At 45.2% G+C, this 23,032-nt stretch overlaps 3 protein-coding genes across 4 annotated transcripts in view; all 3 read left to right on the top strand.

The window, feature by feature from the left end:
* Nucleotides 1-19,301, top strand: part of DNAJC6 (DnaJ heat shock protein family (Hsp40) member C6) — a 37,557-nt gene extending 18,256 nt beyond the window's left edge. For both annotated transcript variants that reach the window (XM_065737317.1, XM_065737306.1), the window contains 17 exons: nucleotides 416-465; nucleotides 572-720; nucleotides 4,210-4,332; nucleotides 5,321-5,454; nucleotides 6,280-6,474; nucleotides 6,850-6,967; nucleotides 8,020-8,099; nucleotides 8,266-8,459; nucleotides 8,576-8,656; nucleotides 9,397-9,843; nucleotides 10,700-10,852; nucleotides 12,375-12,443; nucleotides 12,981-13,115; nucleotides 14,555-14,812; nucleotides 15,162-15,307; nucleotides 16,837-17,013; nucleotides 17,416-19,301. In XM_065737317.1, coding sequence (XP_065593389.1) covers nucleotides 416-465; nucleotides 572-720; nucleotides 4,210-4,332; nucleotides 5,321-5,454; nucleotides 6,280-6,474; nucleotides 6,850-6,967; nucleotides 8,020-8,099; nucleotides 8,266-8,459; nucleotides 8,576-8,656; nucleotides 9,397-9,843; nucleotides 10,700-10,852; nucleotides 12,375-12,443; nucleotides 12,981-13,115; nucleotides 14,555-14,812; nucleotides 15,162-15,307; nucleotides 16,837-17,013; nucleotides 17,416-17,517 — 2,611 coding nt within the window. In that variant the 3' untranslated portion in view covers nucleotides 17,518-19,301. The remainder of the gene's footprint in view (nucleotides 1-415; nucleotides 466-571; nucleotides 721-4,209; nucleotides 4,333-5,320; nucleotides 5,455-6,279; nucleotides 6,475-6,849; nucleotides 6,968-8,019; nucleotides 8,100-8,265; nucleotides 8,460-8,575; nucleotides 8,657-9,396; nucleotides 9,844-10,699; nucleotides 10,853-12,374; nucleotides 12,444-12,980; nucleotides 13,116-14,554; nucleotides 14,813-15,161; nucleotides 15,308-16,836; nucleotides 17,014-17,415) is intronic.
* A 753-nt stretch (nucleotides 19,302-20,054) lies between these two features.
* Nucleotides 20,055-22,969, top strand: LEPROT (leptin receptor overlapping transcript). Its single transcript, XM_065737733.1, has 5 exons — nucleotides 20,055-20,158; nucleotides 20,253-20,328; nucleotides 20,951-21,137; nucleotides 21,966-22,146; nucleotides 22,185-22,969. Exons 1-4 carry the CDS (start codon nucleotides 20,143-20,145, stop codon nucleotides 22,080-22,082), a joined length of 396 nt encoding a protein of 131 aa, XP_065593805.1. The 5' UTR covers nucleotides 20,055-20,142; the 3' UTR covers nucleotides 22,083-22,146; nucleotides 22,185-22,969.
* The window catches only part of LEPR (leptin receptor), a 46,657-nt gene continuing 45,671 nt past the window's right edge, over nucleotides 22,047-23,032 (top strand). The window contains exon 1 of the mRNA XM_065737293.1: nucleotides 22,047-22,100. The gene's annotated coding sequence lies outside the window, so the exon portion shown is untranslated. The remainder of the gene's footprint in view (nucleotides 22,101-23,032) is intronic.

The following is a 23,032-nucleotide window of genomic DNA, read 5'->3' as shown; positions in this document are numbered from 1 at the left end:
TGAGGTGACTTTGCTTTGGTCAGCTCTAGCTGGCAGTGGTCTCTGTGCTTTGTGCTCCACCATCTGCTGAGGAATGTGGGGCTTCAGTAAATTAAAGACATGTAATGGATGCAACTCCTCGGAGACTTTGATATGTGAGGTGTTTAATTGCTAGAAATTTCTCCTGAAAACTAGCACTGAAAATTAATGACAAAAGGGAAAAGGGACTTTTTTGGGGTCCATTGAAAAGGAAGGCTGGGTCACTGTCTACTGTGAGCTATCTGCTTAAAACATAAAGATGAAGCACAAGTCATCAGTTCTAAGATCATTTTCTTCCTTGCATCAAAAAGTGGGAAAATCCTATTCTCCTGGTTCCTGTAATGGGCTGTCTTCTGTAAATATATGTGTGACATCCATCTCCTTTGTATCCTTTTAGTTACACCAAGGGAGAGCTAGATATTTCGTACATTACCTCAAGAATCATAGGTAAGTGCTGCCTACTGGATAAATAAAGCTTGTAACATCTCAGGGTTCAGAGGTTCATAAGCACGTAATGGTGCGCGCTCAGCTCAGATTCTTCTCACGTTTCTAGTGATGTCTTTTCCGGCTGAAGGCGTTGAGCTGGGATTCAGGAACCACATCGAAGATGTCCGGACATTTCTGGATTCCAGACACCCTGACCACTACACAGTTTTCAACTTGTCACCCAAGTACTATCGCAGTGCCAAGTTTCACAACAGGGTGAGTGTCTTCCAAGGGATTAAGGGGGAGGGGAGGGAAGGGGGGCGGAACTGAAAGGTGGCAAAAGATCCTGCTCCTGTCTGTCCTGTGTGAGGTAGAATGTAATAAGATGGAAAAGGAATTATAGGTGTTTTTAAGCTGCTGTGGTCATTTCTGGCTTTTCGCTGATACCCAGGGTGGCAGGGATTAAAGAGATGGAAAGTTCAGGGATTAAAGGGATGTGTTAGGCATTGCACTGAGCTGAGCCTGCATGCTCTTGGCTCCTGCACTGGTAGATCCCCATTCCTGCAGACACCCAAGGTCAGGTCATGGGGCTCTGAGCACCTGATGGAGCTGTGGATGTCTTGTTCAACCCAGGGGACAGGGACCAAATGGCCTTTTAAAGGAACCTTCCAATTCAAACAGATCTACGATTGCTGTCAGAAGCTGCAGCAAAGAAATAAGGAGTAAACCCTTTCTTTAGTTTCTTATGCACTTACTCCTTCTGAAGTTCACCTTTGTTAATGCACAGACTCAAGTGTATGATGTGCAGTGCAGGACTTCAGTGTGCTCTGAGCCCCAGTGGGTCGCTACTGAGAGTCCTAAAGCCAAGTGCTGGCAGTGCCTGGAGCAGAGTATAGCCATGGGTTACCCCGTGAGATCATCTGAGCAGGGATGTGGGCTTTATAGGAGTTTGAAGATGGCCTTGCAAGGTTTCTATCAAAAGTGCTTTGAAAGAAGTGATTGATAAAAGAAGGTAGTTTGTTTTCATGTTGAAGAATCCTCCAGTTGTGTTTAGTCAAGCAGGAGGACTTATCATGTAAAGCACGGGGCTGGGAACTGGATCTAAGGTGCATTCTTGGCTTTTTCTGTAGCATATGGCACTTAAAAAATACACCTCCACTCTGTGTCTCACTTTCCTTCTCTAAAACCAGAATGGCATATGGAAACAGATCAAGGCTGTGCTTCATTAATGGCTTTGAGAGGATATCTCTACAAAATCCTGGTGCTGAAATGCAAGATCAGATCTAATTTTTCAGAAAGCTTCCTGTTTTTTCCCTCTCCCACAAAGGAGTGATTTTCTTTTTCCTGTTTTTCACTAACTCCAACTAAAAAGGCAGCATCAGCTGCTGAACTGAGCCCTCTGTCAGGGAGAGTCCCAGGCCTCGTGTTAGCTTGAGGTATACCTGAATCTATCCTCAGCAATTGCTCTGATCACTTGAAGCAGATTTCTCAGTAGCTATCAGTAAGCAGTCATGACTTCAAATATGAAGTTGTGAAGTAAATGAACAAGAAAGGCTAATTAAAAAGGCTGTCAATCTTCAGTCTTGCTTGCATTTGGTACATCGGTGTTGGTGGGAGGAGACACATTTACTTTTGACAGCCCAGCATTAAACAAATACCAGTTGGTACATCATTTGGCCTGGCCATTACTTTTCCATCCCCCAGAATTTGTTACCCTTCCTATGACTTGCCAGCTACTTTGTATGGCACTCTTGGCATACAATAGCTTTGTAAGCTATTGCCTTCACACCCACGAAGGAAATGATCTATCTCTTAATAAAACATTCTACTTTCAGGCGATGAGTTAGGAAATAGAGACTCCAAGTATCTCTCAGGAAGATGAAATGTGCAGAACAAAATGCATGAGATGAGGTGACACAAAACAATTGTAAATATGGATTTGAACCTCATCTCTAGTGGGGAACAAGATGCTAACAGGCCATTAAGGAAGTGAAGTCACGAGGAGAGTATCTTCTGCTTTGGATGAGATGAAGTTTTGAGAGAGACACTTGTTCTTTGAAATGAATGGCTTAATTCCTATCTCCTTTAGAATTCCTGTGTGTTAAGACCAAAGCGGGTCACATTGCACCATGGCACAGGAGGGAGATGATGGTAAATGCCCCATGGGGCCATTCTCTGCCCCAAGGTGGGACACAGAGCCCCGAGTGCCCAGCCCAGTGTAGAGCGGAGGGAATGCAAGCAGTCAGAGCTCTGATCTGGTTGTCCTTTGCTCTGCTTGCTGCCCGGTAGGAGAGCTCACATCTGCTGGAGAAAATGTGAGCAGTTTGAGAACATACAACTCAAATCTAGCATTAAACAAAGCCAAGCTTTGGAGTCCCTGCAGGGTCACGTTCCTGGCTGCTCCAGCCCCACTGCTGGAATAAAACAAGCACTAGCTGCATATTTCCAGAGCTCCAGTAGAGCTCCTGTTACTTTCTGTGCAGTTGCCTTTCACTAGAGTTGCTGAGGTTATATTTGAAATAGATGAAATGCTGCACAACGTGCCTTTAATTTCCTAATTGCCAACCAGCAGGCAGATGTGTAATTACAGACAAAGTAAATAAATAATTGTGGACTGTTGGGAAATGTGTATTATTTACTTGATAAGCAATCATGGCTTTTCCAGATGCTTGATGGTGCTGTCGCGAGGCCTGTCCAGGGAACTGTCACCAGTCACATCCATTCTAGCAGCCTCTTGCAATGTGTATTTGGTGTTTTGGTGATCCGATTGCAAGCAGATCTCATGGTGCCAAGACCGTGGTGCAGTTCTTGGGGTCGGGAGGAGAATTTGGCCTGATCACATAAAATAGTTGCGGGGCACCCATATCTCCCTTATGGCGTTGGTGTTTCAGGTCTGTTGAAGAATGGAATGAATGTTTTTGGTGGCCTCGTAATTCTTGCAGACAATCTCCTTCCTGCCCCCTGGTTCTTTTCAAGCAGAATCCAAATGTCAGCTGAGAGAGAAAAGCAATCCTTTGTCTTAAATGCTTTTTTCTCCTTTAAATTTCTTCTAGCCTAATAAAGACATTTCAATTAAAACCAGATGAAGCAGGGATGTCTGCCGAATGCTATTTGATGTGCTGTTTGAGACTGCAGAGACTGTTCTTGAGATGTGTCATGACTCAGAGCTGGTACATTGATGAATAGTAACCAGGCATGCTTCAGAGTTTGTGGGTTTTCAGCTCTAAGAAGTCATTCATTTTTCTGGCTCGTACCATTAACTGTGCTTACACAGATCCCATGTTTATTTATTTATTTATCTGGGACAGAAGTTTCCCATTGATCAATCTAATTTCTGTCAAACAGGGCTTGAAAATTCTATTGCGCTGAGAGCAACAGATGCTCAGTATCCTTCACAAATCAGGGCCATAGTTTCTTGGGACAAGTTGTCCAAAGGCTTTTTAATGGGCTCAATGTGTGGCTGTGAGACTGGAGTGCCATGGAAGTCTGTTCAAGATAATCTGACTTGGAATGTAATTGTTAACAAAGTATTGCTGATAACAATCCATCAGTACCGTGCTATTTAACTGAGAATTCCTTTTTGTTTGTCCCTTTGTAGTTCATGGAAGTCAGGGATCAGAATTATGCATGAGAAGAGGTGGAGCGGGTTTCAAGTCCATAGCTAGGTTGCTGAAAAGTGTGTTTGCTGGCAGGAAGCATTTGTAAAAGCATGCAGTGCTTAATACTCTTACGAAGCTGGCTGTGCTCATGGTGCAATTCCTGTAGGTCTCTGAATGTAGCTGGCCGGTACGACAGGCACCCAGTCTGCACAATCTCTATGCTGTCTGCAAGAACATGCACAACTGGCTACAGCAGAACCCCAAAAACGTGTGTGTCATCCACTGCATGGTAAGTACAGCAGGAAGGAACCACAGTTTCAGACCTGTGAGTCATTAAGTCATATTGCATGTTGCAGATCAAGTGTCTGTGGGCAAGGATGGCAATGGTTTCTAAAAGAAGTGTGATGAAACCAACTCCCATAGAAAGGGAAGCAAATGCATAGAGGAGAGCTCTGTATAAACCTGAGGTTGTTAAGGTCTCATGTGGTGACTACCACTGGGCTGATGATGCTCAGTTGCCTTCTGCCTCACACTGTGCACCGTAGCCCATGGGCTGCTGACTCCCCATTAAAGATCCATTAAGATGGGAACACGTAGGTCTGATGTGTGAGGTTGGTGTCATTCTGCATGCCTAGTTTGTCGTTTACCCCCAAGCAACCTTTGATGCTGACTGTAATGCCCAAGAGGACAGTTCTGTTCTGTTCCTGGAGCCTAAATTAAATCTGGGAGGCTGTCAGCCCTCATCAGGGTAAACTTGGAAGGAACTGAGGAAATGACTGCTCCCAAACTGCGCAAACCTTACGTCTGGGTCTGGCAGCTCCTGCCTCACATAGCGCAGCCTGTGGTTGCAGGACATGAATCGGGCTCAGGCAGAGATTGTGATGCACTCGATGGCTCCAGTCTTGGAAATTTAGCTCTGTAGTCAAATTCCTTTACTGACCTTTGGGCAATGAGTGTCAGGATAATGCTGTGAAGGGCAGTGAGTCCTTCTGAACGTCTTCTGAGGAGTCCAGAGAAGCCCATTCCATTTACATGAACCCAAGAGATCCTTTCAGAGGCAGTTGGCTAAACTTGCAAAGGCAAGCAGCCTGTTAACCTCAGGTGAGTGCTGGGCCTGGGTCACCTCTGCATGGCAAATCCTGTGGGACAGGAATTACCAGAATTTATGGAGAAATTATTTTGCATGACTTAAGGAGGAATGGAGACTGTTTGGGTGGAATTAGAAGGCTGTCTCTGATACTTCTGCATTTCTTCCCCCACCCTGCTCCCCCCACCAGGATGGCCGTGCAGCCTCAGCAGTTCTGGTCAGCGCGATGTTCTGTTTCTGTCACCTCTTCTCTAACCCAGGCCCCGCTATGCAGCTGCTGAACACAAAGAGACCTGGAATTGTACTGTGGCCCTCTCACAGGAGGTAGAGTACACCGGCAAAATGTTATGTGTGCGTTTTGATAATGTGTCCCCAGCTCCTAGGCAGAGAAGTGCATTCCATTTTGGCTTTATTCCCCAGAAATAGTGGGTAAGGTAGTGATCAGACACTGGAGCAAGTTGTCCAGAGCTGCTGTGGGATCTCTGACTTCCGAGATCCTTGGCTGGGGATCACTGTGAGCAGTGTAACCCAACTGTGAGGCTGGATGTGGTGCTGAAGTTGGTCCTGCAGTGAACAGAGCTGGACAAGATGACCTTCAGAAGTCTTTTCCAACCTGTGCTACTGTATTATTTTCATGGAATAATGCATGGGAGCTAAAGGGTGCATATGCTGCATGCCCCATCCTGTCCACCCAGTCCTGAAGGTGCTGGCAGGAGGCAACAGAGTGAAAATGCAGGACTCCTATTGCAGCATCAGCAGTACCTGTGCATTAGCCGTTCCACTTATCTTTGGCAGGTCTTAACTGATGTTTATGGCCACTTCCATTTCACCCACACTGTTGTAATAGTAATGGAGGAATAAAAACAAATATTACTTTGTGCTCTGGCTCAGGAAAGCTGACAAGCCTTGGTGAACCCCCCTCCCTAAGCCAGCTTCATCTGTGCAGTATTTACACTGTAAAAATGTCTCGTTTATAATTTTCATGAAGCAGAGGCAAAACCGCCTGTCAGAGCAAACAGAAGATGTAGTGTTACGTGTGGAATAATAACGATCCATGACTAAGTACTTCTTATGGTATCTGAACATAAAGTAGAATGAAAACTGGTCACCTGGGATGAAGGTTTCAGTGATGGCTTTCTCTACCTGCAGATACATAGGATACATTTGTGATCTAATAGCAGACAAGCCCATCATTCCTCATTGCAAGCCACTTACTATCAAATCAGTCACCCTCAGCCCAGTCCCCTGTTTCAACAAGCAACGGAATGGGTGCCGGCCCTTCTGCGACATCCTCAGCGGAGAAACCAGAATCCTGACCACATCCCAAGAGTATGAGAGAATGAAGTGAGTTGCTGTGTTCTCCTGCCATCCTTGGGAGGCTTTGCTGTAAGGTGTATGTATCTGCACCGTGGTCATTGCCAGGCTGCCTGATCAGGCATGGAGTGCAGATATTGACTGAAGGTTGGTGCCTAGTGTTGAGTTAAACTGCCAGGATCAGTTGCAAGGTATCTCGGTTGGGTGCCTTCACTGAGACAGTTCAGTGCTGTGCTGCTTTCCTCTGTGAAGTGTTTCTGTTTCAGCTCAGCCTGACACTAAGCAGAGTGATTCTGTTGACTCAACCTCAGCGAGGTGGTAATTTTGATGTTGGTGTTGGGGTTGGGTGGCGATGGCATTGCAGAAGGGAGCTTAACTGTGGATTTCCTTCTCGTCCCCTCAAAGAGAATACCGCGTGCAAGAAGGGAAAGTCCTAATTCCACTGGGAGCCACTGTCCATGGAGATGTTGTTGTTTCTGTCTACCATATGAGGTCAACCATTGGGGGACGCCTTCAAGCAAAAGTAGGAGTTTAACTTCTCTTGCATGGTAGAGGCAATATCTGAATATTGGGTCTAAGAATGCAGATGGCACTCATGATACAGGAGGCTTCCTTACCTGAGTATAAGCTTAACATAAATTTAAGCAATGCCAAGTGAAAACAAAGAACATCTGGGGAAGTCCATGATGCCACCTGTGTCTCTTTATAGTGTATATTGATGGGATGTAGGATCCTTCCAGATGATGTAGAAGATACAAACCAACCCATCGGTAATCAATTCAGGGCAAAACACCACCAGAACCTCTGTCTATGAGCTATAAGAAAATGGGAGAATATTTTTTCTTTAGCTTCAGTGAGTATGACTGACTGAGCCATCCCTCCTGGATGGTGTCGGTGTTGCTTGTTCTAGAACAGCTTTCACCTTTTAGAACGTTAGGGATAAGAGGCAGTTTGTGCTGACTGGTCAAAGATCATATAGCCACAGGCTGGTTTAAGCAACCACTTCCTCCATAGCTGAAAGACCTCTTAACATGAGCAGATCAAAGGAATGGGAGGCAATAATGTTTCTGATAATATGTTTGAAACCTTAATATTCAAGTTGCAGGGTAACTGATGAATGTTTCTCTTCTTAGCTCCTCAATGGTGCTGTTTGCTGTAAAGGTGATGCTTTCCTGCAGTTCCTACTGTGATTGAAATGGTTTCATATGTTCCTGGGCTACAAACCCATTGCTCCACTGTATTCAGAGGAAATAGATATCAGTTTCATTTCAGTGTGAAAATAGGCCAAGTAGGTCCTGGAGATGAGGGCATGTTCCCGAAGGCTGTGAAGGCACACCCCTGTCGAGGCAGCAGGAAAACTTAAGGCAGATGGAAATACTGGGGTTTGAGAAGGGAAAGTTCTACTTTCTGTAGAACAAACAGAATGAATTAGCTTATACAGCAGTTATCATTAATCTATATAGTGACTGGTAATAAGGTAGACTTAACCATCTGCATGTGCAATACAAACAAATATTTGAATTTCATGAGCATAAGCACTTGTTCATTATGGTGCTGTATGATTCTGTTTTTCAGATGACCAACACACAAATATTCCAAATTCAATTTCATACTGGATTTATAGCCCTGGGAACAACCACATTAAAATTCACCAAGTGAGTATTTGAAACTGAACATTAATCAAACCTGGAGCATAAAAGCCTGAAAAAGGCCAAAGGAGAATATTCACAGATGAAAGTCTGTGTGCGTGCATATTGAAAGATGATATAGATTTGTAGAAGCATCTGTTCCTTTTTAATTGACTGACTTTTCCCCTTTTAGACCTGAACTGGATGCCTGTGACTCTCCGGACAAATATCCCCAGCTTTTCCATGTTATATTGGAGATAGAAATACAACCTACTGACAGACAAACAGAGTTAACTCCTCCATGGGAGAACTTCACAACAAAAGACATCAATCCAACCATTCTCTTCTCCTCTCATCAGGAGCATCAGGACACTCTTGCTTTGGCAGGTGGGAGCCGCACAGGTTTACTCACTTGATTTGCACACCTACATGGGTGTTGGGCTGTTTTGCTTGATTTTATTCATTTATTTGTTTAATGAACTTTCGTGCTCTGTGCTGTGCAGGTAAAGGTCCCACTGATTCACCCCAGGATAACATCAGGAATGTTGGACAGAGCGCATTCTTCTCATCTCTCAGCTGGCAAGGTATGCAGCGCAGCCTTCAAGTCAGATCTGCTTAGAACGAGATAAACAACTTGTTTCTCTCTCCCCCCTCCCTGGAGCGTGGAAGCTGGCCGAGGGATCTGACAGTAGCATGCCTTGTGTGTTAGGCCACTGTGTTGCTGGTCACGCCTTTATGCTGCAATTGAGTGGAAATTAATTTCCCACAATATTCTCTTCAGAAATATCCTTGTCGTGCTGTACGTGACTGATTGTTGACGTAGCTCCAGTGTAAACCTTCACCCTAGGCATCCTTGGCACTGAGATGGAATTAAGCTGTGTTTTTGCTGATGTTGTACTTGGGAGAACATAGCACCGAGAGTGAGCTGTGTGGCGTGGGGACATCGCAGTGGGGATGTGTAGGCACAGGAGGTCCTGGTGAGCAATGCCAGGAAGGTGATTTATGTCACTGTAATGAGCCCAAGCTCTGAGGCATGGCTGGAGACAGGATGGGTGCTCGGTCCTGACCCAGAAACCTGTGCAGCTCTGCTCTGTGCGGGCAGCACTCACTGCTCCTCGGGCTCAAGCAGAGCCAATTAGCCTCCCCTTGTGTTCCTGATCAATAATGCTGACTGCTTAGCACGCAGCCCAGCAAAGACTTTCATTTAGATCTTCATCACATTCTGAAAGGTTTTGTTCTTGGTAGCTTTTTGTTCTGCACATAAGCTGATTTCTGGGGGAGCCTTGCGATGAAAAAATCTAACGGCGATCTAATTTCATTTTAGACCAGAAGTCTGACAAAAGTAGCTCTCACCCCACCTCAGAGGACCGAGCAGCGCTGGTGCACGAGGAAAGCGAACAGTCCGATGATGAACTCTTGTCCCTTTCCAGTCAACACAGCAATGCCAGCGGTGACAAGCCCCACGGGACACCAAAACACAGCAAAAAGCAGCAGGAGCCTCCAGCACCACCTCCACCCGAGGACGTGGACCTGCTGGGGCTGGATGGCAGCCCCATGAGCAAGAGCTTTCCCTCGCAGCCGGCGGCTGCCCCCTCCAACTCGGACTTGCTGAGCGATCTGTTTGGGGTGGGCGGGCCGGGCTCCCACGGGCAGAGCACGCAGCCCGCTGCCGATGAGGTCTTTCACGTGGCGGGGCCCGGATCAGTGCACTCCACTCCTCGGCACTCTGCAGCCTCGGCGTCCCCGTCCCCATCCCCGAGGGTGGGAGAAGGTAAGGAAGGAGTTCTTTCCTCCCTGGGCACGCTTTTTGTGGAAGCAGAGAGGCACTGAGAGGCCGTCCAGTTCCTCTGCTCTGCAGCTGGAGTCTCCAGATTGGCCAGCTTGTTTCTTTCAGGCTCTGGAGAGCTCACCCAAATGCTTGGCTGGCTTCTTAACTACGGCCACTGGAAGTCACCCTTCTTCCAGTGCGCCCAATAGTGTATGTGAGGAGAAGGTACACTAATTAAAAACAAAGACAACCCGGCCACTTGGGTCTTGGTTAGACCCGTAGTGGTTTAGCTTGAATTTCTTTTCTAACAGAGGTTTGGAGCTAGGATGGTGGTTCTTGGGCTGTGAAATACAGTGACACACTCTAATGTTTCTAAACATTCAAGCAGATACAATAGGCAATATAGGAAGATTTTGTTTTTAATTATTACTGTTTTTGCTCCAAAGATTGAAATCAGGTTGGTGGAAGGAATGGTTGATTAGATCATTAGAAAGAGGGCTCTGTTGGAGGATTAAGGGAACAGAGAAGGACAAGTAGATACCGTGTGGAATTGGACAGGTGAGGGTCTCTGGCATAGGTGGTTGGTTTTGCCAAAGCAAAGTAAGAACACCGAGCTCGATCTGATGTCTGTGTGGTCTCCCTGAGTTTGGTTTGGCCTAATCCTTTATGGTACAGTTTCAAAGAGCGCAGTTCACTCCCTGAACTTTTCCCTAGCAACAAATCATTGAATCTTTCTTGTAAAAGATGTTGGATTTGTTTTCCATTTTGTTAAGGAGGGCACTGGCTTGGGCAGTGCTGTGGCTGAGTTTGAGTTTGGTGGCACAGTCGGTGATTTAGAGTTCTCAAAAATGTCTTGCAGCATCTGCCTTCGATCCATTTGGAAGTAGCCCTAAGCAAGCTGGTCCAGATCTCCTGGGTTCCTTTCTTGGTTCATCAAACGTCCCTGGTGATCCTTTCCTTCAGGCAACAAGAAGTCCTTCACCAACTGTGCACAGCGATCCCTTCCACATGGGTAAGAAAGCGAGGCTCTTCAGTGAATTCAGAATGTTGCTTTGAAATCTGATGGAGCTGTTTAGTGCAAGCTGGTGCTTACCATGAAATGGCTCTAAACCACACAAAGCCCACTGAACAGGAAAGGGCTTTGTGTCTCTAGACTTAAAGGATGTACATCGGTTGAAGTGTGGTGGGATGAGACTTGTTTTGCTCAAGTCATATACTTAATTAATACGCTACTTGTATACGTGAGGAAAGAGACCATGAAGAATGTCTGCCTGCATATTCCTGTGGTTATGAGGTCTACTTTGAACAAACTGCCATTAATTGAGCTAAATAGAGCATAGCATATTATGCCTGCTAAAGAAAACACTCGTCCTTTGGTGATTTTGGTTAGAGGTATCTGATTTCTTCAGATCTGATAGTAACCCTGGCCAAATTCACAGTTAAATTCCACTCTTTAGTTTCTTCCTTTGTTTAAAAAAGAAGCCTCTTAGTTGTCTCTTTCTCTCCCTGTGCCAAAATGCAATGTCATAACCTTCTCTGTCTGAAACACATTCAGATACTAATTCCTTTGTGTCTCACCATCTGACACACATCCCTTGGTTGGCACAGTCTCCTTGGAAAGTCAGGGTGACAAAGGAGGGAACTAGTCTGCTGCTGGCACTGCTTACATCCTTGCTTTGCCAGGCTGGGGCACTGGGTATTACCTCTGTGAATGAGACCTTTGGGTCACACTTGGAGCTGGCTGCACTAATGAAAGGAATTTAAATGATACCCCAGCATGATGAGGTATTAAATGACACTGCTAATTTCTGTGTATAATGAAAAGCTGGCAGGGTGAACTGGGTAGATGTACAGACTTTGTTAGATACAGGCTAAAGCAAAGACTTCCTTATTGTCTCTATTTATGTGGAGGCAGAGGCTGCTTTGCTGTATCTGTGTTTTCCATCCTTGCCCTTCGCATATAGAGCATTTCCTTGGGTTGAGATGTGCTCAGAAACATAAAACCCCAAGTTATTCCAGTGATAAGATTTTATAAATATGTATATAAAGCCTCTGACCAAAGCAGACATAAAACAAAGACTGTAAATCTATGTCCTTCCTTCCTTACGTCTGTACAGTGTGAGATCAGAAATAAACGGAAAATTTCGAATGCCCTTTGTGGAGCAGAAGTCCACTTCTAATTAGAAAATGATAGAGAGACACAGCCCTATGCTATCTGTCCTTCTCCTTGCCCCCTGCTCTTCCCAGATGCTGGATTACTGGGGACATTTGGGTTGGCTATTAGGAGAAATGTCTTCTCTAGAGAGCAATGAGGCACCAGCACAGCTGCTCAGGGGGTGTGGGGGGGGTCACTGCTCCTGGAGGTGTTTGGAGCTGTGGGGATGTGGCACTGAGGGACGTGGGCAGTGGGATGGGGGGGTGGGCTGGGGTTTGGTCTGAAGAGCTTAGAGGACTTTTCCAACCTGAATGATTCTATGATTAAGTTGTTTTTGCTGTACTGCTCTGAAATATTTATACGTAGCCATTCTGCTTAGCTTCCAGCACACCAACCGTTTCCATACAGTCCGATGTTTCAGGTGGTTGGGACTGGGCCAACAAACCAGGTATGTACTGTAAAAGCTCAGAACACTTAATGGAAAAGCTTTAGTGAGCCCTGAGATCTGTTTCCTTCCTCAGAAGATCAGGACATGAGGTGGGACAGGTGATAGGGGTGCGGGTACGTGCTCGTGCCTCATTCCATTGAGGAGCCAAGAGGAGGACCTGGAAAATGTTGCATGTTCCTGGGATGCTGCTAAATTATAGTATGATTCCTTCTACTCCTGGGGGGGTATGTGTGTCCTACCAAAACTCGCTTCCTGAAGGCTTCCAGTTCTTAAAATATATCCATTTATCATAATTACTCTGTCACTGCAGGCAGTCTGGGAATGTTCTTGTTGCTGAGCCTAATTGTGAGTGGGAGTGCAAGTAGTCTGGGCCAGCGCTGAATTGAGACTGCTTAGGAGCCTGACAATAATACACTTGATTTTAACATCAGTCTTGTAACATTACGTAACTGAGCCTTGGGTAAGAGCTGCATTCAAGTAAAACAAGAATAAAAATGTAGCTATTTTTCCTTTTTTTTTTTCCTTCTTATCTTTAAGGTGGCCTAGGTATGGGAAGCAAGTCGGCTGCCACCAGTCCTACAGGATCCCTCCACAGCACTCCCACTCATCAGCCTAAACCCCAAACACTGGATCCATTTGCTGACCTGGGGACTCTTGGAGCAAGTTTAGCAGGTTTGCATCCCCTAAAAAAAAAAGTTACCAGCTTGCCCAGGTTTAGAGAAATAGAATGAACAACCTGATATGTGACAGAGCTCTATGGGTTCTCTCAGCCTAGCTGCATGCCACTGCCACTTTCCAGCATTCTCTCCTGCTTCATTCCGTGTAAATTTTCACAAACCTGTGCTTTTACTGATCTTTCATCAAAACAACAACAACTGCGCATGCCAGCAACAGTTTGGACCTTGTAGGCTGTGTGGATTGCAAAGCAAAACCTCTGTCTCATTCACATCGACACTTTCTGGCTAAGGATGCTGCTGTGTTTAAGTCCAACAGCAGAATGGTTGCTGCAGACCTTGGAGCTGTGCCTGGGAACAGGCTCTGGCTCTTGATAGCTGTGGGGGTCCTTGAGGAATTGTTTCATCCTTCTGGATTTGGCCCACTTTCCTCCTTTGTGAGGAAACCTGTGGTTCCTCACTCATCTGTCTCCAACTTGCAGCACTGTTGGAAGGTGGGATCTGAACCCATTTTCTTTTACACCTGGCTACGAAGGGCTGTTTGCTTGGCTCTCAGACATGCATTTTCTCCTTGTTCTGTCTCAGAACTATCAGCAAACCCTCAGCCCCAATATCAGAAAAGCAGTCCTGACAAATGGCTCGAGTTTTCCTTAAAAGCCAGCGTGTCAGCTCTTCTGAGTGGTAAATAGATTCTTCTTCCCTCTGTCACTGCCCTCAGCTCTTCGCAAGGCGCTGCTGTGGTTTTATCCGATGTTTGTTTTCTCCTTTGCGTCAGTACCAGCATGGTTCTGGAATTAGGTTTCCCAGTTCCCTCTGCTGGATCACTGGCTGCTCTGCAGGAGCAAAATAAAAGGAATGCCAAGACTCATGTCAGCACCATCGATGTGCTTTTAAAGCGTAGATTCTGCAGCACAGCTATGGAGTTCAAAAACAAACGACTTGGCATCCACTGGATATTTAACTACACTGCTGTTGTTCGTAGCTAAATCAATAGCACTTCGCCCACTTTTCATGATACGTTTCAGAACTCAAAGTTGAGCGTGGATATTAATCTCAAAGGCTAAAACATTAATGCTGAATACCACCCACCACAAACTAAATCCGAGCACCACCCTCTAAAGTAATAAGGCGCTGAAACACGTGACTGTGTGGGACAATGCCACATCAGCACAGCGTAATGAGGGACTGTTTCAACATGCATCGATTTGATGGTGCTGCTGTAACCATCAAAGCCCAGATTAACAGTGGTAGAAGTTAGAGGGGTCCTCTGGAGCGTTCCCAGTCCAACCCCACCTGAAGCAGGTTCCCAAGAGCAGGTTGCAGGTTACAACACGTAGCTGTGGTTCCCAGCCATCTGCACGTTGCTTGGGGTCCAGAAGGTGAGTCAGTGCTCTGTTTGTCAATGCACGCCGTCGCTCCTTTCCCCTCTCTGTGCAGGTGGCCCTTCATTTGCCAGCAAACCAACCACGCCGACAGGTATGGGCGGAGGATTCCCCCCCTCACCACAGAAGCCCTCTCCACAGCCCATGGGCAGCAGCTGGCAGCAGGGAGCTGGCTATGGCTGGCAGCAGACACAGGCCAAGGCCCAGCCAGGCATGTCCCATGCCTCACCCCAGAACAAACCCAACTACAACGTGAGTTTCTCAGCAATGCCAGGAGCGCAAAATGAACGTGGAAAAGGACCAGCTAATGCTGGTAAGCATTTCAGAGTTCGGTGTCTGAAAGGTTGGCTCTTTGGGATATTGCTTTAACGCACCGAAGCAGGTTGCTGTCTGGTGAGCAAGTCATGCTGATGATATGCAAAGTTCAACATTAGTTTCCTGTTCTAGGCTCTGAAGCGTGATAATATTTAGGAAATCCTGGTTGACAAATGGGATTTGATAATAATAATTAAAAAATAGCATTAGCTTATACCTCTTCAGTGGGAGCCTACGTACTCATAATCACTGGGAGACTGTCTGAAATGATGTGAGGTGTTGCTTGGGAAGGGAATCAGTGTTAAATAAGCCTGTATTGTGAAAACAACTTATTCTTGCTTTTCAAGATTCAAAACCAAAAGTGTCTGCAGATTTCGAAGATCTATTATCTGGTCAAGGTTTTAATGCCCATAAGGACAAGAAGGGACCCAAAACAATAGCTGAGATGAGAAAAGAAGAGATGGCTAAGGAGATGGACCCTGAAAAACTGAAAGTAAGCCACACTCTTGTTTATGCTCTTACTGTCATTCAGCATGTCTTTCATTCTCATCATGCTGGATGCTCTCGAGCGCTCCCTAAAAGGTGGAGCTGGGCTGCAAGTCACTGGCCTTCCTGCATGTGAGAGGCATCTGAGCAAATGGAAAGGCCATCTAATGCCAGCAAGCTGTGCTCTTGTTGTAGTACACATCCTCCACAGCACTGCTGGATCCCCAGCACCACGTGGTATCTCATGCTTCCATAAAGTAGGTGTCTAAACTTGATGGCGTCATGCACTGCTGTGCTCCCCACTTGCATCCCAGACAGCATCAAGTTAGTGTGACCAGAAAAGCAAAGTCAGAGACTGCAGGTGTTGGAGAACATCTGGAAAAATTTCCACTAGGTCATCAGAATGAGAGGCAGCACTTGGAGAAAGAACACAGTTTGTCTCCTAGAACTATATTAAAAAACAACAACGTAACACCCTCTGTTCCAGAGTAGCTTCTTAGAAATAAGGCAGATAAAAGAGCAGCAAACATCTCTGCCTGTCCTTCAACCAAACCAAATGAGAGACTTTTCCCCCAGAATGAGATTGTCTTGGGGCAGAAAGTGAGAGCTTCCTGCTGCTTGTTCATATAATGTGTTTTTACACCTTTCCTGAAGATGTGAACATCCTTTGGGATACACTTAAAACTCCGAGGATGCATTTCTGTCCTAAACCAGAAAACAGCAGTGGCTTACTCAGTGTTACTGTCATGGCTGCTGAGATGCCAGGTCACTGCAGCTCTGCTGAGCAGGCACAGCTAATTGAACGGAACCTCTGTCTCATTAATCTTATCTACTTTGAAATTCTCTCATCTCTCCGGAATGAATTGCCAAACGACAGGTCTGTTATAAAGGGAAGGAAGTTCAATGTGTCCCACTCTACACGAGGACTATTAAGCCACAGATTAGAACTGCAGCTGTGGGCAACCACTAAGGGGGGACATCATCTAGGGAAGTGGGGTACCTACTGCTTTGTTTGGCTGCTAGATTACAAATAGAAAAAAAGCACATGGAGAGAATTGAGGCTACTGATTTAAAGGTTAAAAGGATTTATATGGAAGCTAAGCTTCTGTATGAGTCTTTTGTGCATGTCTAGAGCTAAGGCTTCTAAAGATATGCCTCCACAGCAGAGTTCCAGTCAGGCTTATTTTTAGGTATGCAATTAAGCTTGCTGAAGAGCCACATGGTCAATCATTTCATTTATCTTTTGACTATTCCATGTAATGGTTGTTCAGAAGTGTTCTTAGGAGTGGCTCAACTCAGTATTTTTGGCAGTATTTTTGGCTCTGACTGTGTCTTAGCTTTCAAGTGGTGATATAAAAATTAAAGACAAAGTGCAGACTGACAAATATCTTTCACAAATATCTCCCAAAGGCTTTCTGAAGCTCGGAAAGAAATATGAGATGTTCCTTGGAGTCATTGCTATTCAAATGCAGGAACCTCTCCCTTCTGGAATATCTAATGTAAGGCATAAATGGAGATTCACGTTTTTCTCCTCAGATCCTGGAGTGGATTGAAGGAAAGGAGAGAAATATAAGAGCCCTGCTGTCCACAATGCATACTGTCCTATGGGCAGGGGAGACCAAGTGGAAACCTGTTAGCATGGCAGATCTTGTAACTCCAGAGCAAGTGAAGAAGGTCTACCGGCGGGCAGTGCTCGTCGTTCACCCTGACAAGGTAAGGCTTTCCTAGTGCACATGGATCAGAAATTGTCACTGTTCTCAAAAATAAGATTAATTATAAGGTGTTAAATGCGGTTGCTCGATGTATCGGTACAAAGAAATGCTTAGAAGCATTCCAGCCTTGGTTAAAGCTTTTGGTCCCCTTGGGACTGCATCTCTTTGCTTTGTCACATCGGGGGCTGTCGGCTCTGGGGAGCAGAAATGCTGGAGAGCCAGGAAACTGAAGCTTTAAACAAGGTCAGCAACCCTCAGCGGTAGTTTTTTCCTCATCAAAGAGCAAGCAAAAAACGTTTGTGGAAAGTGAATTATATGTGTTTGAGAATCTAGCTGCACAGAGGCCTGCTGCTGGTAGTGTGCCTTGACAGATGTGATATCCCTGTTTTTGTTTTTGTTCCAGGCTACTGGGCAGCCATACGAACAATATGCAAAGATGATATTTATGGAGCTAAATGATGCCTGGTCAGAATTTGAAAACCAAGGACAAAAACCCTTGTATTAGCTACTTTCTCAGTCTCCACTACAGACCTGTGCTAGTGCTTGTATAGTCTCTTGTCACAAATGTCACAGATCAACCAAACTCTGGCTGGAAATTCAGAAGTTTCAGAAAACTAAGAGCCTAATACTTATCATGAAGAGCAAGAGAAAGGTTTCCTTATGCTTGTTTCAAGAATCCTGAGCTCAAAAGGAACTCCAGCCACCTGGCTTGTCATCTGAGAGCCACGGGGCTACAGTTCCTTGTACCTTTTTTTTTCCCTTTTGGATTCCAGTGGGGTGAGAGAGAACACATTCTGGGAAAAAGGTGGAATTGTTCTTTCTCTGACACGGTGTAGCTGGTGAATTTCCTACTTTTTTTTTTCGTGTATGTGAAATGTGATATGGCAACACATCACTTGAGTTCTGTAACTGGTGGTGAAGCCCAGACTTTGATGTACTTTCTTCCTAGGTTTGGATCAAACTTCATCAAATTTAAGTGCTCAGATGTGGTTTAGGCACACTTCCAACAGTCACCGTTTGCTGCTTAATTGCTCATATAGCATAGTATGCCTGAGTAGAGACAAAGCTGAAGCCTGGGTAGATCAGTGTGGCAGCTTACTGCTGCTTTATGCATTAATACTGTACTTCACCTCACAGTCCAGCAGTGAAATGCGTGGAAAAAAATTCCTCAGCGTCATGGAGTAAGTGTCTTTAAAGCAAACAACAAGTAATTGATGTTAAACAGCACCTCGATGGCTTGTTAGACAGCAGTTATGGGGGAACAGTGAGCTGGGGGGGAGGGGGGAAGAGTGGTTCTATGTTTGTACAAGGGAAGAATGAGCTTGTGCAACATTTCCCATGAAGTTCTCATCAGTAGTTTGAAGCCATCAAACGAAAGAAAATACCAAGAAGCTTGCTGCAAATTTTTAGAAACTTCCTAGCCTATAGGTAACAGCTCTTCTCCTGAGGATTCAGAAGACTTTTTCCAGCCCACCTGCATCACCTCTATGCCTTTATCAGCTCCAGAGCACTTGGCAAAGGCTCCTGGCAAAATGCAACCCGTTGCGACTTCACTTTTCAGACCTCGGTGTACAAGCTGTCATGCAGACATCTGTGGGCCAAGTCTGATTTTTGAGGTAAATACAGTGCAAATTAATTATCTTAGAGGTTTATTATGGACCAAAGCAATAATATCGTAATGAAATATCTTTGATGCTGAAGCATCTTTCCTAGTTCAAAACAAGTTATGCTCTTCACCCCAAATCCGACTTTCTCCTTTTGTAGAATCACTGAAGCTAGCAGTTTGTTTACCAACAATTGTATCTGTCTTGGGGCTTTGGAAGGCAGGAGTATGGAGAAGATAAGCAGGAAATAGTTTGTATTTGCTGCTTAAGGAACAGGTTGCCATCTGATGTGAGTCAGTAAAGCTGGTGGTTTCTGAAGACAATCCACTTGCTGTTGCACTTCAATTTTCAAGTGGCAAAGCTTATACTGCAAAGACAGTGTGTCAAAGTACATTGCTTTCTGTATAAAAGTCATCCTTTTGTTGTATTGGTCCATTATTTACTACCATTAATTGAAAATGTGAAACCAACACATAGGTCTCCTTTTATATAAAAGACCTTAAGATAATAGTAACAAACTGGATGTTATTTATTAATGTTTTGATCCAGTATGTGCTTGTCTTATTTAAAGAGATAACTGGAATGTGAATCATGTTCCTGTGATTTGTTGGTTTATTGTTTCTCATTCACATTTGTAGATATTGTGACCTATGCCTATATAATAAAAAGGATCTCATTACTATAATGTACTTTTTTTTTAATAATGAAAACTATGTTAGCTTTGTATCAGGTTTGTCATGGCAAACAACTCTGGATACTCATACGTTCACAAAATGCAAATCCATCATTAGACTTTATCTACCCAAAGAAACCCTACCCCACCTAAACTTTGATTACTTCATCCCTAATGTTTTTATGGGTGCATGAAAGTATTAGGACGTATGTATATCAAAATAGTTAACTAAAAAAGAAATAAATTCTTGTCCTATCTGGTAGTGACAGAGGTTATCAATGTTCAGGTTTACTGTTTGACTAAATCATTGTAATTTTTGTAAATACAGTATATACTCAATGAAATTGTGACTGGTCTAAAACATTTGTATATACATTAAAAGCTGAAATGAACATTCAGGTATGCTTTGTGCTTGTGTGGGGCGTGGGATCTCTGCCTTCTTGCTTTCAGCGCAGGACAGGGTGGTTTCTCGGTCAATGCCGGATAAACAACGACGCTTCCCCGAGCGTTGGGTGGAGCCTCCTTTTTATCTGCAGGGCGTGCTGTGTGCGTCCCGCATCTCCGTGTTGTACCCGTACAGCTCAGCAGGACCCACTCGCTCGAGACAAACGAGAGCAGCGAATGAGCGGAACGCAGAGCGCAGCGCCGGGGGGACGACGCTTAAAGGGCGCGCCGCCCTTTTCCGGGTGAGGGAGTTCGGGCGTCATCTCTCGCGGCAGAGCCGGCCCTTTAAGGCATCACGTGCTCCGCCAGCGGGCGGGGCTAAGAGCCGGAAGTCGCGCGCCGCCAGCTCGACTGGGCGTCGTTCGTGGCGCTGAGGAGCGGAGCTTGGGCCGCCCGGCCCGCCGGAAACATGGCGGGCATCAAAGGTACCGAGCGCCGCCGGCGGTCCCGAGCCGCTGCCCGCCCGCTCTCCCCTTTCCCTCAGCGGCGCCGCCTGACCGCCTGCCTTGTGCTTTGCAGCTCTCGTGGGGCTGTCGTTCAGCGGAGCCATCGGGCTGACGTTCCTCATGCTGGGCTGCGCCCTGGAGTACTACGGGTGAGCGGGCCGCGTGTCCCGAGCCTCCGTCCTGCGTGCCGAGGAGCTGCTCGGTCTCACGGGCTTGGGCTCCGCTTGGTGACTGCTTTCCCGCTGCTGTCCCGACGCTTTGTCGTGGTTCCAGGGCCGCCCGCAGCCACGGCTCGCCATTGCGAGCTGGGGTGTCCCTGCTCATCGTGAGGGCCTTTCAGGGTCCCTTCCCACGCAAAGGGTTTTGTATCAGTGCAGGTGAAGCTGCAGGGAGTGCTGGCGGAGATGCGTGACCCAGGCTGTGTCTTCAGAGCTGCCTTGTTTACAGGCTGGGATTGCTCTCGTTTGGGGAAGAACTTTTGGTTCCCTTCCTGCCCTTTACGTCTCCTCGTCCTGGTGGCAGTAGGTTTTGTGAGGTGGTGGTGTGAGCTGACTCAGGGAGGCGGTGCAGACGTGCACTACGTAAACTCTGGTTGTGTGAGAGTGCGTGAGGATGAGGACGCATCACTGTGGCTCAGTTCTGGCTCAGGGTTAAATCACTTAATCCACTTCTCAAACCACAGAGCAGGACTTCCAACTACTGTCATTACTTTTTCTGAAGAGAAAATTCACCTAAACTGATGTACTTAATTTTTTTTCTTTCCCCCCTCAGTGTTTACTGGCCTCTGTTTGTCTTAATATTTTACTTCATCTGCCCCATTCCCCACTTCATTGCCAGAAGGGTAAGCGATGACAGCGATGCAGCCAGCAGTGCCTGCAGGGAGCTGGCCTATTTCTTCACGACTGGAATTGTTGTTTCTGCTTTTGGCTTTCCCATAATCCTCGCGCGGGTCGAGGCGGTAAGTTCTGCCTGCTCACTCTTCTCCTGAGAAAGCAGTTACTGAGTGTGACCTTTAGGCGTACTGTTGTTTCTTTCTGAGTCAGGTGAGCCAGTTTTATTTGTAAATCATCCCTTTATTTTCCTTGTGGTGTTCCTAGATGCTGATGAAAATAATCACCACTGGAAGCTTGCCTGTGCTGCTTTTTGACCTAAGCAAACGAAGTGCATGACTAGAAAGTTTTCTTCTAGTTTTGTTGTGCTCCAGTGTAAGATATTTTATCTCCTCCTGCATCTCCCGCCCTTCCCTGTCATCAGCTCGTGCAGCTGTAATGCACGATTTGCCTGACATCGAGTTTATTGTGGAGCTGATAGCTGGCAGAACCAGAACTGACCGCAAGAGGGATCTCTAATTCATATCTGTGCCTTCAGAGTAAATGTTGCTTATTAGGGTAAACTTGGGCAGATAGCTGCAGAAAGCTATGTACCTCTTTCTGTGCTTATTACCAACATTTATTTGAAAGAATCTTTTATTTTTATACATAGTATTTAAAAGAAAGCAGTAATCTCAGTGGGCTTTTCTGTGATTTAGGTCCGTTTTAGTGACTTGTATGGCAAGGTAATCATTTTGCTCTAAAATATTAGCTTGGCTGTTGAAGTCTTGTATTAATTATATGAGTAGTTGCTAACTGAGTGATTAGTACTACAAATTGCAGCATTTGTTCTTTGTCCTTTTTCTTCATGCTTTTAGCAGCTTTCTGTAGTATTTAGTTTATCTAATGCATATAAATAAGTGACCTGAGTGTATGTTAAAGAACTGCTTTGACTGTTTTGTTTCCTTGCATTTCAGATCAAATGGGGAGCCTGTGGCCTGGTGCTGGCTGGCAATGCAGTCATTTTCCTTACAATTCTAGGCTTTTTTCTTGTGTTTGGTAGAGGAGATGACTTTAGCTGGGAGCAGTGGTAGGACGTGTCTGTGATGCTGGTAATGTTTCGCAGCATACATCACCACCTGTATTCTGTGTGTGTCTGTGTACATGTTGTTACAGGTGTGTGCTTATACATGCAGTTTTACATTATCACATCCTAACGTGCTTTTTTAAAATGTGGCAGCCAAAGGGGAATTCAGTAAAGGTTGGGATCACCGTTGCAAATCTGTCCACAAAAGTTTGCAGAACATAAATTGTTTTTACTGCCTTTTCAATATACGTGCATTAATTTCTGCTCTAATTGGAGTTTCACTGATACATGAGATGTTGATCAGCATGTCTACTTTTTTTTTCTCTCCAAAAACATGTAATTGAAATAGACCAATGTAAAGATTATCCTGCTTAATGTTTCCTACCTTGATTGTCTTTCTGCTCTGATTAAGGATGAATGAGTACTTGCTTTCCACTTGAGTGACTGTAGTTCTAGTTGTTTTTTCTGGTAACATCGAAACAAACATGGCCTATGCCAACTTTTACTCCCTAATGAAAGAACAAAACCCTGGTTAAAAATGGATGGTGTTCATTTAGAGTCTGTGTTCGTTCTTTTCCCAAAGATATTCATATTTTGTCACTCTTCAACTTAATGACTGTGGATGTATTTTGGGAGTTGTCTTACTTTAGTGCTCAGAGCTGACACTTCTCTCACGAAGGCTCACAGAGGAAGAAACTACTCTCAGGACACTTACAGTCACAATACAGTATACAGCTCTGTATTCCTGTGTGTGAAGTGCCTGAATTGCAAAGAAGTGAGTGTTCTGCTGGGCAGGACTGATCTCTTCCCTTCTCATTGCTTCTGTAACATACTTATTCATACTGCTATTTCTTGTCTGTAAGACTGTTATATTAAAGCACTCTATTTTTATGATGGCATTATCCTAGTAAACGTTCTCATAATCTTATATATAAGGTTAACTTTATTACTGTTTTG

Source organism: Cyrtonyx montezumae, unplaced genomic scaffold, assembly GCF_038088225.1.
Source record: "Cyrtonyx montezumae isolate F1298 unplaced genomic scaffold, pur_monq_1.0 scaffold_1, whole genome shotgun sequence".
Lineage (NCBI taxonomy): Eukaryota > Metazoa > Chordata > Aves > Galliformes > Odontophoridae > Cyrtonyx > Cyrtonyx montezumae.
Note: the sequence above shows the minus strand (reverse complement) of the source record. Positions and strands in the feature narration are given on the sequence as shown.